This window comes from Schistocerca americana, chromosome 5, assembly GCF_021461395.2.
Source record: "Schistocerca americana isolate TAMUIC-IGC-003095 chromosome 5, iqSchAmer2.1, whole genome shotgun sequence".
NCBI lineage: Eukaryota > Metazoa > Arthropoda > Insecta > Orthoptera > Acrididae > Schistocerca > Schistocerca americana.
This window is the reverse complement of record NC_060123.1, coordinates 502,450,839-502,470,901: the sequence shown is the minus strand read 5'-3', so window position 1 is coordinate 502,470,901 and position 20,063 is coordinate 502,450,839. Positions and strand designations below refer to the sequence as shown.

The window sequence follows — 20,063 nt, the reverse complement described above, 5'->3', positions numbered from 1 at the left end:
TCTGACAGAATTACAATGTCATCGGCGAACCTCAAAGTTTTTATTTCTTCTCCATGAATTTTAATACCTACTCCGAATTTTTCTTTTGTTTCCTTTACTGCTTGCTCAATATACAGATTGAACAACATCGGGGAGAGGCTACAACCCTGTCTTACTCCCTTCCCAACCACTGCTTCCCTTTCATGTCCCTCGACTCTTATAACTGCAATCTGGTTTCTGTACAAATTGTAAATAGCCTTTCGCTCCCTGTATTTTACCCCTGCCACCTTTAGAATTTGAAAGAGAGTATTCCAGTCAACATTGTCAAAAGCTTTCTCTAAGTCTACAAATGCTAGAAACGTAGGTTTGCCTTTCCTTAATCTTTCTTCTAAGATAAGTCGTAAGGTCAGTATTGCCTCACGTGTTCCAGTGTTTCTACGGAATCCAAACTGATCTTCCCCGAGGTTGGCTTCTACTAGTTTTTCCATTCGTCTGTAAAGAATTCGTGTTAGTATTTTGCAGCTGTGACTTATTAAGCTGATAGTTCGGTAATTTTCACATCTGTCAACACCTGCTTTCTTTGGGATTGGAATTATTATATTCTTCTTGAAGTCTGAGGGTATTTCGCCTGTTTCATACATCTTGCTCACCAGATGGTAGAGTTTTGTCAGGACTGGCTCTCCCACGGCCGTCAGTAGTTCCAATGGAATATTGTCTACTCCGGGGGCCTTGTTTCGACTCAGGTCTTTCAGTGCTCTGTCAAACTCTTCACGCAGTATCATATCTCCCATTTCATCTTCATCTACATCCTCTTCCATTTCCATAATATTGTCCTCAAGTACATCGCCCTTGTATAGACCCTCTATATACTCCTTCCACCTTTCTGCTTTCCCTTCTTTGCTTAGAACTGGGTTTCCATCTAAGCTCTTGATATTCATACAAGTCGTTCTCTTATCTCCAAAGGTCTCTTTAATTTTCCTGTAGGCGGTATCTATCTTACCCCTAGTGAGATAGGCCTCTACATCCTTACGTTTGTCCTCTAGCCATCCCTGCTTAGCCATTTTGCACTTCCTGTCGATCTCATTTTTGAGACGTTTGTATTCCTTTTTGCCTGTTTCCCTTACTGCATTTTTATATTTCCTCCTTTCATCAATTAAATTCAATATTTCTTCTGTTATCCAAGGATTTCTACTAGCCCTCGTCTTTTTACCTACTTGATCCTCTGCTGCCTTCACTACTTCATCCCTCAAAGCTACCCATTCTTCTTCTACTGTATTTATTTCCCCCATTCCTGTCAATTGCTCCCTTATGCTCTCCCTGAATCTCTGTACAACCTCCGGTTCTTTTAGTTTATCCAGATCCCATCTCCTTAAATTCCCACCTTTTTGCAGCTTCTTCAGTTTTAATCTACAGGTCATAACCAATAGATTGTGGTCAGAGTCCACATCTGCCCCTGGAAATGTCTTACAATTTACATTATAAACAATTATTGTGTACACCCTGTATATCTGTTTCTTTTATTTAACTCATTAAAAATAGTTTGTAAAATAGTGTGAGTGCAAAAACAAGGTTTTCTTTGTTTAAAATAAAATAACATTTGCTGCTGCCAGTCAATGTTTTCCTTTATTTATTTCATGCGCGAAGCTTAATTCCCATTACCACTGTTCACAACACATAAAGTATCTTCCTGATTGTTCATTATTGTATGTTACTGTTTTTAACATGTACCGTAGACTGTCAGTTGCATAACTGGTGTATAATATGTGTGAATTTTTGCATAATAGGACAACAAAAAATCCTTAAGTAAAAGTTATTTCCAAATTTGCTATTATCTATAGAGAAAAATACTACATTAATTACAAGATTTATATATTGCAGTAAAGATACCAAAACAATGTAGCAGTTCACACATCAAAAACATCACATATAACTGTCATACACTCCAGACAAATACTGTCTTTCAGAACAGCCTTCCTAACAATTAAATTTACATTTAATGTTCAAAAAATTATATTTTTCAGAAATGCTTTCCTTGATATTGCCAGTCCGCATTTATATCCTCTCTACTTTGGTAATCACCAGTTATATTGCTGCCCAAATCACAAAACTCATTTACTACTTTTATTATCTCAATTCCCCGATCTAATTCCCTTAGCATCATCCAATCCAATTTGATTACATTCCATTTCAATTTGTCACTTTAGTTTATGCTCATCTTATAACCTCTTTTAAAGACACTATCCATTCTGCTCAACTGCTCTTCCAAGTCCTTTGCCATCTCTGAAAAAATTACAAAATTGTCACCACCCACCAACATTTTGATTTTTTCTCCGTGAACTTTAATTCTCTTTCCAGATTTCTTCTTGGTTTCCTTCCCAACTTACTCAACATACAGAGTAAATAACATCAGGGGTATATTTAAACACTGTCTAACTCCCTTCTCAACATTACTGAATTTTGTTCAACTCTTATAACTGCTGTTTGGTTTCTGTATGAGTTTTGCCCCTTGTAGTATATCCCTCCTACCTTCATAATTTCAAACAGTGTATTCCAGTCACCACAGTCAAAAGTTTTCTCTAAATCTACAAATGCTATAAATGTAGTGATGTACCTTCACTCACGACATGCATGATTTCAAGATCATGCATCTACTGTATATAGTTCACAGGCCCACTTACAGGAGCCACTTGGGTGGGCCCCTTAGCACACTCTAGTGAGCCGCCAAAGAAACAGTATCATTTAAACGATTGCAAACGAATGTTTGGCCTATTCTGTACCCTTTCTTACTGTTGTCCAGACAATATGCTCCATGCTATGCACAACCTGTATCTTATGTGTTGCTCTATAAAGTACTATGTTCCACAAATCGTGTTTGTTCTTGCTATAGCAAACTTGGTGACGAGTGAGGGTTATGTTTCCTGTGTGTGTTAGTCTCAGTGCTCAGTTACCTGGCAAACATTTCAATGAAAGAAATAATGCAATGTATCACTGACCAGCAGCAACCATTCACAGAATGACAACACGTTTTCACCACAACTCTCAGTCAGGTTGCCTCTGTATGTTCAAGGCAGGTTACTCTCCCGTCAGTGAAACAATTGTCATTTATGTCATATGATGAATCAGCTGAAGATTAGAACACCTACAAGACATGGTTACACCAGCATTTCCGGTTTTTTGCGTGGGTGATACAAACCTGTGTAGGGCTTGCTTTTTTTCCTTTCCTGGTTTTTGCCACGCATTTATCAGTTGTTGTGCCAACTTGTGCATTTGCAAGACCCAGCCAGCTTATCATTTGATGAAATGTGCAAGCTTCTCTCAATCTGTTATTGTGACAGAATGCATATCATTGCAATGCACATAGAATTTTACCATTGTCAGAAATGCCCAAACCAAACTTACAAAGCCTGGGCTTCAGAATTACATGGGTTGAGCCGCTATTGACAATTTGTCACTAGTACCCATTACAAATCTTACACTGATTACATAGCGCACGATATTATTTGTCTGACCACACATAAGGGAAGTCCATGAAAAAGCACTTCAATGTGAGAATCTGATGGTTACAGATATAGTACAATCCTCTGAAGTATCACGGGCCGCAGGCGATCAGATTGCTGCATGGGGACAGGTACTGAAAATTGGTCAGTCAACCCCTGTTAGGCACGCTGCAAGTGTTCAGGATGATGTGGTAGCTATGGCATCAGTACACCCTTTGACTCAGCGTCACATGGGGCAGCACCGGTTATGGCCACAGCAGCAACAGGCTGTGTCACAACAGCAGCCGCATGGCCCCCTTCCGTCTTGCCCATACAGCTTCATCCAATACAAGCATGTTCCATGCCCTAAGTGTTGGGCTGTTTGCAGCAAGTGTTGAAAGAAAGGTCACGTTGCATTGTTGTGTAACTCATCTTCAAATGTGGTGGACACAGTAGTGCTGATGGAGATAAACTGTATCTCTATAATGGCTCTCTTCCCAAACAAATTGTTTATTAATTTGTGTGTTTGGCAAACTGTCAAAAATCCAAGTAGACACTGAAACTGCAGTGACTTTAGTAAATCCATACACATATGTGGACTTGGGCTCACCTCCCCTCACACAGGTTTCATGGAAGTTGGTTGCATAGAATAAATAGCAGTTTCCAATCCTAGGTCAGTTACCCACTCCCGTCTCTTACGAATTTGTTGTTCACCCTCTCACCTCCCTTGTTGTGGATCATTCCCATACTGCAGTCCTGTTCAGGTTAGTTGTGTTAAATGCTTTTGGGTTCTTCATTGCTGATGAGATAAATTTAGTATAAGATCAAGTTCCATAACAGCAACTGGAGGCCCTCCGATCTTAGTTTTCGTCTCTGTTTTCCCCTGGGCTTGGTTGTGCTACCAGTTTTAAGGCCCCCATTACCATGAAAGAGTCTGCCCGCCCTCTTTCTTTCTTTCTTTCTTTTTTTTTCCCTGGGCACAGTGAGTGCCCATCACATCGGACAACTCTGTAATGGCTGAATTAGATTGTTTGATGTCACTTGATGTTATTCACCTGTTTCTTCCGGCGAATGGGCTACACCACTAGTCATCATTAAGAATCTGACGGAAAGCTTCGCCTCTGCAGCGACTTCAATGTCGCAATTAACACACAGTCAACGATGGATATATACCTTACACCCCATCCTCATGAGTTCCTCACAAAATTATCAGGTGGCCACTTCTTTTCCATAGTTGATTTGCTGAGAATGTAAATCCAATGTCCCTTACATGAGGCCTCTAGGTACCTTCTCATTGTCAATACACCTTTCAGCCTATACCAATTTCAAAGCCTGCCTTTTGGTGTCGCTAGCGCACCCCCAATTTTTCAGCATCTTTTAGAACAGTTGACAGCCTCTGTACCAACCTCCTTCAATTACCTTAATGATATTGTTTTTTTTGGGGTCTTCCACTGAAGACCATCTCAGTAATCTCCAATCACTGTTTTCTGTTTTTCAATATACAGGTCTCAAGTGCAATCATGTAAAGTCTCAATTTTTTTCAGCCATCAATTGAGTACCTAGGTTTTGAGGTTTTTCATGCAGGTCAAGCCATTGCATCATCATGCTGACGCAATTGCGGTTTTGCCACAGTCAACCTCCGTTAAGAAACTGCAGGCATATCTAGGTAAAGCTGCATACTACCATAAGTTTTTATTGGACACATCCACTGTTGCTCAGCACCAGCACATGCTTTTGCATAAAAATGTGGCTTTTTTCTGGTTTGCAGCACGTAATCGAGCATTCACTTTGTTTAAATCTAAGCTTCAACATGCCCCGTGTCCAGCCACTTTTCCTCTGGGTTAGCATCTCGTGTTAACTGCAATTGCCTCTCAGCATGGTCTTGGCACAGTGTTGGTGCACAAATACATGGATGGGTCTGAAAGACTCAATGCTTACGCTTTGAAGACTGTAGCTTTTGCTCAGCAGTGACACTGTTAGACTGAAAAGATGGCTTTAACAATTGTGTTTGCCCTCAAGAAATTTCACATCTTCTTGTATGGTTCTAAGTTCCATTTAATCATGGCTCACAAGCCATAGGTTGCTCTTTTTAGCTCCTCAGCTCCCATCCCGGCATTTTTAGCTGCTGTAGACTCTCTTCCTCTCCCTTTATCATTATCAGAGCTATTACTGGTGAACGGCACAACACGCCAACGCTGATGCCTTATCTAAGCTTCTGATCGGGCCACACCCGGAGTTCACTCAGTATGAGTTGCTTTGTTTCTACTTAAGTACTGAGAACCAGAATGTGGTTGATGGCTTTCCCATCACTAGGGCCACAAAAGCATCAGCCTTCGCCACAGATCCTGTATTTAGTCAGGTCCTCTCTTTTGTGCAGCACGGTTGGCCAGAAAAACCTCCGGGTCATGCCTTGGATCCCTTGTTTAATTACATCTCCCTCTAGCACCACCTTTCTGTGTTTCACAGAGTTCTTTTGTTAGCTATGGAGGTTGTGATTCCTGCTTAGTTACACTGTAATGTACTGTGGCTTCTGCAAGTCGGTCATTGGAGGACCCCTCACACCAAAGCTTTGGCCCACCTGCATGTGTGCTGGCTGGGTACAGATGGGGATATTAATGTGGCTTATCACCACTTGAACTCACTATGTTCAGCAATAGGCGGTCCTGCGGGTGTCTTTTTACCCCTGGATGATGCCACAGTGACTGTGGGGCAGTCTACATGTTGATTCCGCTGGGCCCTTCCTATGTCAATATTGGCTCACCATAGTGGATGCCTATTCCAAGTTTCCCTAAGTGGTGCATTGTCTGTCCACATCCACAGTGGCCACTATTTCGGCTCTGTCTAAGATTTTCTGCAATTGAGGGACTTCCATATACAATGAATGCTGATAAGAATTTACATCTTGTTGTTGGGCTAGTGATGTTCACCACTAACAGCTCTCTCATTTCATCCTCAATCTAGTGGTGAGGCCGAACACATCATTCAGATTTTAAGACTCAGATGTGGAAGTATGTACCTGGTAGGTCCCCTGAAGCTGCTTTAGACTGTTTTTTGAGTTTGTACTGTCTCATTCAGGTGGGGTACAAGAGCCCAGCAGAGCGGCAACATGTATGCCAAGTATGGATCCTCTTCACCTGCTGCAACTGATGACATACCCACAGGCATCAGTGGCTGCGCGATGGTTCTGGCTAGTTGCATCTGTCTGGGCTTGTGGTTTCAGCCACTGCCTGAACTGGGTTCCTACCACCATTGAGCCTCACCGGGGCCAGTGCCTGTGCTTCGTTTGCACTCCTGAGGGTGGACGTCCTGTCACTTTAACCAGCTGCGGTCATGCCCAGAGGATTCTGTTCTGGAGCATCCAACACCTCTCGCATTGCTGATGCCTGTTCCTGTATTGCAGGCGATAGCATCACAGTGGGGGTCACTGCCTGGTAGATCGCTGTCTGGGGTTCCTACCTCTATCCCCATTCCTAGGCTGCCATCCCCGGTCTTGCCCTACGGCCTCTCACGCGAGGGAGACGGTGGGCAAACCACCCCTCGTCACTTCTGCCCCTATTTGCTGGTGCCTGTCTGCCACATGCTGCAGTAGCCGCCGCCTTCGGGTGATGGAAGGGATGTCAGTACAGTCACTGGTGTTTTCCATTACATAATCTGAGGACCTTGTGAGATCAGAGCTATTTGATTTCCTTCTTCTGCATGGTACCAGTGCTGTTTTCAGTACCAGGGCTATTTTCTGTACCAGTGGTTTTTCTGTATTTTTCACTTTTTTTTAACAATGTATTTTTCTGTGTCTAGTGTTTTTCTGTACCCATTGAAGGGAGGAGTGATGTACCTTCACTCATGACACATGCGTTTCAGAGATTGTGTGTCCATACAGTTCACAGGCCTCCTAACAAAGGCCACTTGGATTGGCCCCCAGGTGCATTCTGGTGAGCTGTCAATGAAACTGTATTATTTAAGTGACTGCAAACGAGTGCTCAGCCTATTCTCTACCCCGTGTTACTGCTGTCCAGTCAATGTGTTCAGTGCTACGTGCAACCTGTATCTTACGTGTTGCTCTATAAAGTACTATGTTCCAAAAACAGTGTTTATTCTTGCTACAGCATGTAGTTTTGCCTTTCTTCAACATATCTTCTAAGAGATGTTGTAAGGTTGTCCCTACATTCTTTCTGGGAAGCAAACTAATATTCCAAGTTTTACCATTCTTCTGTAAATCATTTGCAACCATGTTTTATTAAACCAATAATTTGGTAATAATCACATTGTCAGCACCTGCCTTCTTTGTAATTGGAATTATTACATTGATTCTTGAAGTCTGACAGTATTCTTCCTATGTCATATACAGGATATTTGACTATTATAGGTACTAGTGAAATGGATGAATAGAGGACAATAAAACAAACAAATAATCATAATAAAGCTAGGTCTGGAAGCCAATGGTTTCCCTGATATGATGTACCCACAATGCAGTCATGCCAATGTTGCAACACTGTTAATGTCTAAAGTTACCTTCATTTCAAAACACTGCAAGTGAGGCATAAATTACATCATGATAAACTGCCCTCATTTGATTTTATCATCATTCAGATACCTCACAGCTGGTAAACGGCATTTCAACAACAAGTGTTTTGGGCACGGCCCTCCAATTCCATGGCCTTCCAGGTTCCCCAACTTCAACCCATTGGATTTTTTTTGTGTATTTAAGCGTTTTGGAGTAATCTGGGCCTGTTGATAGTGCTGATGATCTTTGGGAACACAATGTGGATGGTTGTCAATGCATTCAGAACATACTTGGGATTTTTGAACAGGTACAGGCGTTGACAAGCAGACATGCTGATGGCTGCCTTCACATGAACTGAGATGATATGGAATAATTGATGCATTAGATTTGTCCTCAAGTGTATATCTGCAGTTTGGATCCTTGGGGACTGAGGAAAAGCCAACTACTTCAAGGATCTGGCTTCGAGTTAAATCTTTCTGTGCTATGTCAAATTTTTCTCACCATATCATACCTCTACTTCATCTTCATTTACTTTCTATCTCCTTTCTGCAATATGGACATAAAGTTCATTTCTCATGTGCAGCCCTTCTATGATGTCTATGACTCTACAGCCTTGCATTTGCGCTCTAACCATTCCTTAGACATCTGCACTTTCTGTCAATCTCACAGTTTAGATATCTGTATTTTCTATTGGCTGCTTCCACTGCTGCTATTTTATTTTTCATCTGGTTATAAATTAAATTCTTCTATGATATCCAATGACTTCTACCAAACCTTGCCTTTTTGTCTATCTGATTCTCAGCTGTCATCACTATGTCATCTCTTGAAGCCACCCATTCATCTTCTATGGTATTCCTTTCTCCTGTTTCAATCAATTGGTGTGCTTGCAAAATATGCTGGAACAAATAATAGTTCCACTTTCTGCCACCAGGTGAAAATATGGCACTATAACCAGTCAGTGTGTGAAATGTTTCCTGTTTTGACGCCAGTATGCTGTCTGTCATTTGGCAATGCATGTTAATATCTTTTGTGAAGTGACTATTGGTGTAAAAGGTTAAGAAGGTTGAAGTTGTCTGTACAAAATGCAATGGCTATTGAGAAGAAAGATTCTGCATTATTGGTAAAGTTGTGTTACCTGAACAGCAGCAATAATAGCAAGAATATCGCTGACAGAAACAGCTGCAAAGAGGCTCCACACCAATAAATGGACTAAAGAATACAGTTAACAAATTTGAAGAAACAGGTGAACTAGGTGGTGCAGCTGGGAAAGGGAGGTGCCCCATTTCCAAGGCAGCTGTTGTTGAATATGCTATAGCTAAAGCCAACCATGCCTTGAATTCTGCATCCAGTGCTTGAGTTGTCACACAGGAATTCTCTCTTGCCTAGTCACCAGTTCAAAAATTTTGTGGCACACTTTACACTGGTATCCCTACAAGATTCAGAATGTGTATAAATTGAAGCTCCGAGATAGGCTACAATGCCGTGACTTTGCCCTTCATTTATTGGCACACATAGAAGGAATGACGTTTGGCTGGGGAATATTCTTTGGGTGGACGAGGCAAATTTTACTCTGCCTGGTTCTGTGAATCCTCAGAAACTCAGGTGACTAAGTGGTGTGATTCCACAAGGTTCTTTGTTCTTGGTCCCTTTGAGGAGATGACACCTCACAGGCTTTTCAGGTGAACAGTGATATCCGCGCATTATAAGGACCATCTTGTGCAAGACAATTCCAGCTTGCAAGAATGCATCTGTGTCCACACCACTATTTTCATGCAAGATGGGGTGACACCACATGTAACTTGCCAGTTCAAAGATTTGCTTTGACAAATGTTTAACAATGACCGCAGCAGCTCTAGGCAATTTCAAGATGTGTGGTCTTCCAGATCTCCCAACTTAAATCCATGTTACTCCTGGTTCTGGGGATATCTGAAAGATTATGTCTATCAGGGATGTATCCAGATGCTTTCTGATCTGAAAGGTAGCATAAGAAAACATAATGCTCTGATTACACTGGATATGCTGCGAGCAAATGTCAACCAGCCTGTATTACGGATGCAGCTTGTTGCTCAGTCAAGAAACAGTACTGAACACATGTAACTTGTGACTATATGCTAATAAATGCTCATAAATGTGCTGGAACCACTGTTATCATGTGTTTGACCATTCCTCCACTTTCCCTGCACCCGCACTACGTCCGGACTGGTTAGAGCGCTTTTCTTTTTATCTGGTGGCGGAAAGTTATATTATTATATTCTTCAGCATACTCCAAAAGTTCACTGACCAATGTGGAACGTATTTATGATGTGAATGTATGCTTTCCCGGCGTATACAGCTGGCGAAGAGTTCTCGGGCTTCCAGCCGGGTGGCAGTGTCTTCAGACTGCGACGTTTCGACAAGTGACATACTCATCATCTTCTGGTGAAGTGCCGAGACTTTGCGGATGCCAGTCCCTTTATACCTGTGGTGTGCCCCCCACCACCTGGCCGCGGGAGGCTGGGTCCAGAGGAGCCGGCGGGCGGGATGGAGGGGGAAGCGGGTGCGCTGTTCATGTCTCAGTCAGAGCATTCTGATCGCGTCTCATGAGCTGGATGGTTCTTGTTGCGTTCCTGGCGTATTGCAGCTAATGCTGGATTCCAGGCCACGCTCAGTTGATAGCCTTCGTCCCTGTTCACAAGATTGTCGTGGACCCGTATTTCTATTGATTATTTAATGACACTATCCCAATAGCTCCCGGCTCGGCACGGCACCCTGGTGTTTTCAAAATCAAAGGTGTGGTTTTCTTTGATGCTATGTTCAGCTATAGCAGATTTCTCCATCTGTCCAAGTCGAACATGCCTGATGTGTTCCTCGCACCTTTTAGAGATGCAGCACTGCGTTTGACCAATGTACTGCACACCACATTCGCGTGCAATGCAATGCTGTATACATTTACGACACCACTACGGGGAGGAGATGCTCTGTAGCTTCAAGCTGCTGCAGAAAGAACGCAACAGGAAAGCCAAATTGCTCAGCTCATTGGCTTTCCTCCAACATTGCCGAGACAAGAACATCTTGCCACGATTTGCGGAATTAAGACATCCTGTGAAAACGAAGAAAACCGAACATATTTTTCGGCGAGCAGGGATGGCCATTGTCAGGGAATGCATTCACTATACACGGCAAGAACTGGACAAGAATGCATGCATCCTGATCGCATGTCACCTGAAAATGGCAGAAGCATTACCGGCACACGCTTGGGAGTGGGTTGACTGCAGCTCTCACACTGACAGTGAGGTGCAGAAACAACATGTTGCCGCAAAACAGATCGACAAATTCGGCAGACTCTCTGGAGCTCAGTCAACCCAGAAGGTGACAAATATCACCAGAGCTATTGTAAATTTGACAGATAAGGTGCTAGATGCAGCCACAACTTCTGTCCTCACGAAAGGGTTGAACTTTGCACCTGTACCAAGGACCATACCGAAACGGGACATCATCAGCAGCGTAGAGGAAGCAATCCGGGGCCTACCCAAGGAGGAAGCAGAGCAGATCCGATGGGAGACTTGCAGGATCATCGACAAGTCACGACTCCCTAAAGCCAACATTACTGTGCCGGAGCGAGAGGCTATCCGCGCACTGAGGGATGATGCTGGGGCATCATGGTCCTCCCAGCAGACAAGGGAAATGCGATGCTGCTGATTCGCACAGTCGACTACCAACAGAAAATCAGCTCTCTGCTGCAAGACCCAGCCTACAGGAAACTCAACAAGGACCCTACATTGACAATGACCAGGAAAACCGTGGTGCTACTGAAGGACTCAGATCTACCAGAGGCAGTGCAGAAACAGCTGTATCCCACAGTGCCAGCGACACCGCGCCTGTATGGATTGCCCAAGATTCACAAAGATGGGGTGCCTCTACGTCCGATTCTGGACACTATCAACTCGCACAGTTATGGACTGGCCAAATACCTGGCGATACTATTGAAACCACTGGTGGGACACTGCAGTCATCACGTGAAAAACTCTGCAGATTTCGTTAGAATACTGAAGGACATCCGAATACAGAGTGATGACCTACTCATGAGCTTCGACGTCACCTCCTTGTTTACGAAAGTAATGCTACAAGATGCCTTGGCGCTCCTTAATCAGCACTTCGAGCCTGAAACAGTGAAGCTCTTTGAATATGCACTTACGACCACCTACTTCAAGTGCAATGGAGAGCATTATGAACAAGTGGATGGAGTGGCCATGAGATCTCCCCTTGCTCCAGGGATCGCGAATATTTATATGGAACACTTTGAGGAGGTGGCACTACAAACTGCTCACCGTAAACCCAGGCACTTCTTCCGCTATGTGGACGGCACTTTCGTGATTTGGCAGCATGGCAGGCAGGCACTGGAGGAGTTTATGGACCACCTAAACGGCATACATGAGAATATCACCTTCACGATGGAAGTAGAAGAGCATGGCTGAATTCCATTCCTGGACATACTGATCAGGAAGAAAGCGGATGGCACGCTGGGCCATTCAGTATATAGAAAAAAGACGCACACAGACCTGTACCTCCATGCAACCAGCTGCCACCATCCGGCACAATGCCAGTCAGTACTGACCACCTTGGTACATAGGGCGCACGTCATTTGTGACAAAGAAAGCCTCTCAGACAAATTAAACCACCTAAGAGAGGTATTTCGGAAAAACGGGTACAGTGAAACACAGATTAGCAGGGCCTTCAAGAGGAGACAGGCTGACAAATTTCAGGAAGAGGAAGAGGAAGTTAACAAGAGACTCGCCTTTCTTCCATATTTGGGGCCCACATCAGCCAAAATCGGGAGGCTATTAAGAAAATCAAACATAAATACCGTCTTCCGACCCCCGCCGATGACGAAAGAGCTGCTGGGCTCAGCTAAAGACCCACTCAAACTAAACACACCTGGTATATACAGCATTGCATGCGAATGTGGTGTGCAGTACATTGGTCAAACGCAGCGCTGCATCTCTAAAAGGTGCGAGGAACACATCAGGCATGTTCGACTTGGACAGATGGAGAAATCTGCTATAGCTGAACATAGCATCAAAGAAAACCACACCTTTGATTTCGAAAACACCAGGGTGCTGTGCCGAGCCGGGAGCTATTGGGATAGCGTCATTAAAGAATCAATAGAAATACGGGTCCACGAGAATCTTGTGAACAGGGATGAAGGCTATCAACTGAGCACGGCCTGGAATCCAGCATTAGCCGCAATACGCCAGGAACGCAACAAGAACCGTCCAGCTCACGAGACGCGATCAGAATGCTCTGACAGAGACGCGAACGGCGCACCCGCTTCCCCCTCTGCCCCGCCCGCCGGCTCCTCTGGAGCCAGCCTCCTGCGGCTAGGTGGTGGGGGGCACACTGCAGGTATAAAGGGACCGGCATCCGCAAAGTCTCGGCACTTCGCCAGAAGATGATGAGTATGTCACTCGTCAAAACGTAGCAGTTTGAAGACACCACCACCCAGCTGGAAGCCCAAGAACTCTTTGCCAGCCATATTTATGATGTTTCAGCATCCTGTGATGTATACCCTGCATTAATCTGACCACAGCTCCCTTTTCCCCCGTACTTCATTTGCTCTCACTATATCTAACTTGAACTTTGAACCTGTCGAAATGATTAAGGGATCTAACATTTCATGCTTTTTTCCCAGTGACAATATTCTTGTGAGTTGTCTCCACCAAGAGATCAAAATGAGTGAATATTTTGCCACTGGAATAGTTTAGTCGAGGGGATAGCATCATCATTTAGCTATAAAGTAGAGCTACATGCCCTCAGGAAAAATAAAGCCTGGAGTTTCCCCTTGCTTTCAGCCATTCACATTACCAACGCAACAAAGTATATTTTATAACATGAAAAAAATGTGCAAATGTAAACTCAAACAGGGACCTGCCCCTTTATTTAGATGACAAAATTCAAATGAGTGTGGCACATATAAAAATTCAAGTACAACCTCATCTCCTACCTAATCTCTTTACAATGGCAACTTTAATGCATGGCTGAATCACCAGTATTTAATCTAGTAGTCAGCTACAGTTACATACTGTAGTATATTAGCTGTCTATCAAGCTGTTTCTTTCACCTTTCAATGAATGTTTTATAACTAGATCAATCTCACAGCTTTGACTATGATTCAGTCAACTGTTTTCTGTACACTGTAATGAAAACAAAAAAATCACATAATAGATTTAACACTGTTGCACTATAAATAAAATCCACATTTATAACTTTCATAGATTTAGAGGAAGTTTTTGACAATGTTGCCTGGGATATGCTCTTCAAAGTTTGGAAGGTATCTGTGATAAATAGAAGGAATAAAGGGTTATCTACAACCTGTGCAGAAACCAAACTGCAATTATAAGAGCCGAATGCTGTGAGAGGGCAGCAGTGGTTGAAAAGGAATTGAAACAGGTTTACACCCTATCCCCAATGTTATTAAATCCGTACACTAAGCAAAGCTGTGAAGGAAACAAAGAAGAATTTTGGAAAGGGAATTAAAGTTGAGGGAGAAGAAATAAAAACTTTTGAAGATCTGCTGATGAAGCTGTAGTTCTATCAAAGATGGCAAAGGACTCTCTCAACAGCAGCTGAAACAAATGGACAGCATCTTGAAAAGAGGTTATAAAATGAACACCGACAAACATAAAACAGAGGTAATTAATGTAATTAAGCAGTGGTGAGAGAGTTTGATTAGGAAATGAAACCTAGAGAAATATTCTTGTTAAAACCCTTGTCTTTGTCTGATAAACCCAAACTCCAGTATTTAGTTCAGTTTGAGTTGAGAACTTCATAAAGAAAACGATGGAGATGATTTTAGCACAAGGATAACAGGACAATGTGGACACTGCATTGCACAATGGTGTAAAACATCAGATAATTTGATTTGGACTATAAAAATTCCAGCTTTGGAAGTTACAGATGATCATCTAAGATATTTACATTAACAATCATATCTCAGTGTGCTGCTGCTAATTCTGATAATTTTCAGGCTTTAACCATAACACAATATTAAATATTATGAATTTAGTTGTGCACTGTGAATAATACCTTGTCAAGTCCTTTTCCAAGCAGAAGTTCAAAATGTGCATTTTCTTTCAGTATCTGGAAAATGTAAGTCATTTCCATATACCGACCAACACCAGTAAGTAAGCGGACCTGGAAAGAAGAGGAATGTGTAACACATCATACTATTTGGATTTTGCACAGTGAGAAAGATAAGGGTCGTCATAGGACTGCAAGAATGATATAATAGGAATCTTATGTTATATCTCAAGTGTATTAAAGATAATATCTTTTTTGCAATCTGTAATCAGAATTTTACTAATGCCTGCATGAACCAGTAATTTCACAAAACTATCAAATTGTCCTTACACAAATTTAAATCAGGGCGCAAATGAGATTAAACACCAGACATCAATTGAACGTAAGTTAAAAAGTTGCATTTGAAATTTTTACATAATTCTAAAACAAAAAAATTAAGACGCACTATGGGTATATCCCCAGAACTGTGATTTTCATGAGTAGAACTTGTCAATCTGTTAATTAAGTGGATTATGAAAGTCGTTGACTTAACAAGGGAAAGTCTAAAACAGTAAAGTGATTAACACAAACAGAATATTACATAATGAAGATTAGATATAGTTTTCATTCCACAGTGCAGTGAGTGGATCACCAAGAATGTACAATATGGTATAAAACAAGAAAATATAATACATTTTTTACAAACAAAGAAGAGAGATGCTAAAGTTCCCTCCACAGATCCAAAATGAAATAGTCCTCATGGATGTGGAATACCCAAAAGAATCTTAAACATATTTTCATTTAAGAGGTAATAACAAACTTGCCACAAAAAGTGTAAATGTACAATACACTGAGATCCATGGGATAATTCTTAGGCTATTGTAGCCACACATCATCACAGAGAAAATCAGTTTACAACACCTATTTACAATGACTGCATTACTGCTCGGAGGATTTGCAGAAGTCAGAATTTATGTAATACTCACACATTATTTGATATTATTACCAAATATATACATGTCAAATGGTTCCACTAACAAATACGTCAATGGAATAGAACGAACTGGGCTTTAACTTTCTGTCAATTTTCCTTCATATCAAAATATCCACAAAGGGCAAAGTGTGATCCTTTTTGATGTCCTTCAAAAATTACATATTCAGATTGAGCAGACATGCACTGAAGCAACATGGATAGTGTTTTTACTCCATGAGGCCACATCACAAACATGTCATCCACATATTACAAAAAGCAGAAAGACTTGGATTCTGCTGACTGTAGTGCTTTTCTTTACAGTTCTCCACAAAAATAAGTTGGTCCTAAAGGTGACAGAAGTCTCCCTTTGATGACCATGTCTACATGCTCAAAATATTAATTGGGATTTACACAGTTTGATCCATCCAAAGACCTGAGAACCATGTATTAAGCACACTGGTGGAAAGGTCTGAAGTGTCACATTTGTGTCGTACTTGTAGGTCATCATATCTTTGGAAATCATGGCATGCTTTACTGATATACACTCCTGGAAATGGAAAAAAGAACACATTGACACCGGTGTGTCAGACCCACCATACTTGCTCCGGACACTGCGAGAGGGCTGTACAAGCAATGATCACACGCACGGCACAGCGGAAACACCAGGAACCGCGGTGTTGGCCGTCGAATGGCGCTAGCTGCGCAGCATTTGTGCACCGCCGCCGTCAGTGTCAGCCAGTTTGCCGTGGCATACGGAGCTCCATCGCAGTCTTTAACACTGGTAGCATGCCGCGACAGCGTGGAGGTGAACCGTATGTGCAGTTGACGGACTTTGAGCGAGGGCGTATAGTGGGCATGCGGGAGGCCGGGTGGACGTACCGCCGAATTGCTCAACACGTGGGGCGTGAGGTCTCCACAGTACATCGATGTAGTCGCCAGTGGTCGGCGGAAGGTGCACGTGCCTGTCGACCTGGGACCAGACCGCAGCGACGCACGGATGCATGCCAAGACCGTAGGATCCTACGCAGTGCCGTAGGGGACCGCACCGCCACTTCCCAGCAAATTAGGGACACTGTTGCTCCTGGGGTATCGGCGAGGACCATTCGCAACCGTCTCCATGAAGCTGGGCTACGGTCCCGCACACCGTTAGGCCGTCTTCCGCTCACGCCCCAACATCGTGCAGCCCGCCTCCAGTGGTGTCGCGACAGGCGTGAATGGAGGGACGAATGGAGAAGTGTCGTCTTCAGCGATGAGAGTCGCTTCTGCCTTGGTGCCAATGATGGTCATATGCGTGTTTGGCGCCGTGCAGGTGAGCGCCACAATCAGGACTGCATACGACCGGGGCACACAGGGCCAACACCCGGCATCATGGTGTGGGGAGCGATCTCCTACACTGGCCGTACACCACTGGTGATCGTCGAGGGGACACTGAATAGTGCACGGTACGTCCAAACCGTCATCGAACCCATCGTTCTACCATTCCTAGACCGGCAAGGGAACTTGCCGTTCCAACAGGACAATGCATGTCCGCATGTATCCCGTGCCACCCAACGTGCTCTAGAAGGTGTAAGTCAACTAACCTGGCCAGCAAGATCTCCGGATCTGTCCCCCATTGAGCATGTTTGGGACTGGATGAAGCGTCGTCTCACGCGGTCTGCACGTCCAGCACGAACGCTGGTCCAACAGAGGCGCTAGGTGGAAATGGCATGGCAAGCCGTTCCACAGGACTACATCCAGCATCTCTACGATCGTCTCCATGGGAGAATAGCAGCCTGCATTGCTGCGAAAGGTGGATATACACTGTACTAGTGCCGACATTGTGCATGCTCTGTTGCCTGTGTCTATGTGCCTGTGGTTCTGTCAGTGTGATCATGTGATGTATCTGACCCCAGGAATGTGTCAATAAAGTTTCCCCTTCCTGGGACAATGAATTCACGGTGTTCTTATTTCAATTTCCAGGAGTGTATTTTGCTACTGTTAATTTTTTTTTTTTTTTTTGCATTTGTTGTGTCTGAAATAGTCAAGGTACTCACAGAAATTTTTATTAAATTTATGAAACTGCCATCCATTTTTCCTATAAGGGATTTATTGTTAGTACTACATACACTTTACAATATGCCTGATTTTCTATGCTTTTTCATTGCTTGTATAATTTTGTGTACCAGTTTGTTATCTAAGTGTTTGGTGATAACAAATGTGATTTTATTATCCATGCTTTTTGCTAGCTTAACCAGATAGTGACAAAAAAATATTTGAAGAAACTACGGAAAGAGAAGAGGAAGTGGATGAAGATGAGATGGATTAGGCAATACTGTGAGACAGACAAATTTGACAGAGCACTGAAAGACTTAATTACAAATGAGGATCCTGGACTAGACAACATTATTTCACAATTAAATTCCTCAGGAGAACCATCATGACAAAACAGTTCCAACTGGTATGCAGAATACATGAGAAGGGTTAAATACACTCACATTTCAAGAAGAACGCAATAATTCCAACAGCAAAGAAAGCAGGTCTTGACAGGCATGAGCAGCAGATTAATAAGTCACGGTTGTGAAGTACTACCACAAATTGTCTACAGGACAAAGGACTGAGTGGCAGAAGCTGACCTCAATGAAGGTCACTTTGAGTTTTGAAGAAATGGAGGAACACTTGAAGCAGTAATGACTTTGACACCTATCTTAGAAGATAGGCTGAAGAAAGGCAAACATTTGGAGATTTATACAATACTTTGACAACTGCCATAGCACCAAGACTGCAGGATTTCAGACCGAGTGCAAAGAACCAACTCGAGACCTAAGTTGGGCAGGAACTGAGAATACCCAGAGATCTATGGAACAAGTAAATGGCAACTGTCCTAGGTGAGATAATCATTATGACAACAATAAATGGACAAGCAAATGACAAGCAGACAGATTCCACAGAGCAATCAAATGACAAATCAAGATTACATTCTAATGAGGTAGAGACAATCCAGATATTAACTGTGCACAATATAAGTAATATCACACTAACCAATCACATCATGCCATTGTATTTATCTCAGCCACACTAAGAGCGTCCCTGGAAAGAGCACGGCCTAGCCTGTTCACTAACCAGCTGAGAAACAGCAATGAGGTTGGTGTTGCATGACTGGTGGCTTTCATCACCACATCACTGTTAACCAGTGCTGCAAGGAGTTCTAAGGCCTTCCATGGACACATCTGAGAATCCACCAATATTGGAGGTCAAAACTGGATTTGTTTGTGGAACACTATTGCTTTTGACATTTGCACTGATATTATGTGCTACCCACTTGTCTCGGCTATTGTTACTAGCATCCACTGGTAGTTACTCTCATAGCAGCAAGCCTAGAGAGCAGTACCTGGTAAGTAACACTCTGGATGATGAGTGCAGGTGATGAGTGAGGGTGGTGTCAGAAGGAGAAGCAAAGATCTTGGCTGACTCCCATGGTGTAGTCTAATTCAGCTGAGCTGTGATTGATGTGGTTCTGTAGGTACTCAAAGAAAGAGTGTACAGGCTGATGATGTATTAGTAGATTCTACAACTTTTAGCATTTGCTGTTTAAATGTCCATAACCAGTATTCAGGTTCGCCTTTGAAAGATGCATAGATCCGAGGGCTGAAGACATCCTGTATACAGCTGGTTACACAGAAGTCATTGAAGATGACCACTGTGAACTGTAGCCCATTGTCTGAAACCAGTGTGCAGGGTAACCCTCCAACCACCATAACCTGAGCCAGTGAGAGTGGCTTCTCTCGTGGTGGACACCATGCTTCAACATACAGGTACCTTGCATAGTCTACAATGGGTAACCACATATTTCCCAAAAATGGTTAATAAAGCCCAGGTGTATGCAGTTCTAAGGTTGCTGTGGGTGAAAGATTGTGGTGTTCAGCACACACTATGCACCTGAATGTTGTCTTCTTAATGTCTCCACAGACTCCTAGCAAGTACACATCTCTCCCAGCTAATGTCTTCATGCAGGATATCCGCCAGAGTCTCTGGAGCAGCTAGCTCATTATTTGTTGCTAAAATTCTGCTGAAATGACCAACCAATGTGTGCCATTGTCTGAGTCCAAGAAAATGACATCAT

The 20,063-nt window shown here is 43.0% G+C and overlaps 1 protein-coding gene across 1 annotated transcript in view; it reads right to left on the bottom strand.

Annotated features, from left to right (window-relative positions):
• Nucleotides 1–20,063, bottom strand: part of LOC124615774 (spatacsin) — a 395,474-nt gene that overhangs the window by 45,385 nt on the left and 330,026 nt on the right. Inside the window, exon 31 of the mRNA XM_047143873.1 lies at nucleotides 15,019–15,126. Coding sequence (XP_046999829.1) covers nucleotides 15,019–15,126 — 108 coding nt within the window. The remainder of the gene's footprint in view (nucleotides 1–15,018; nucleotides 15,127–20,063) is intronic.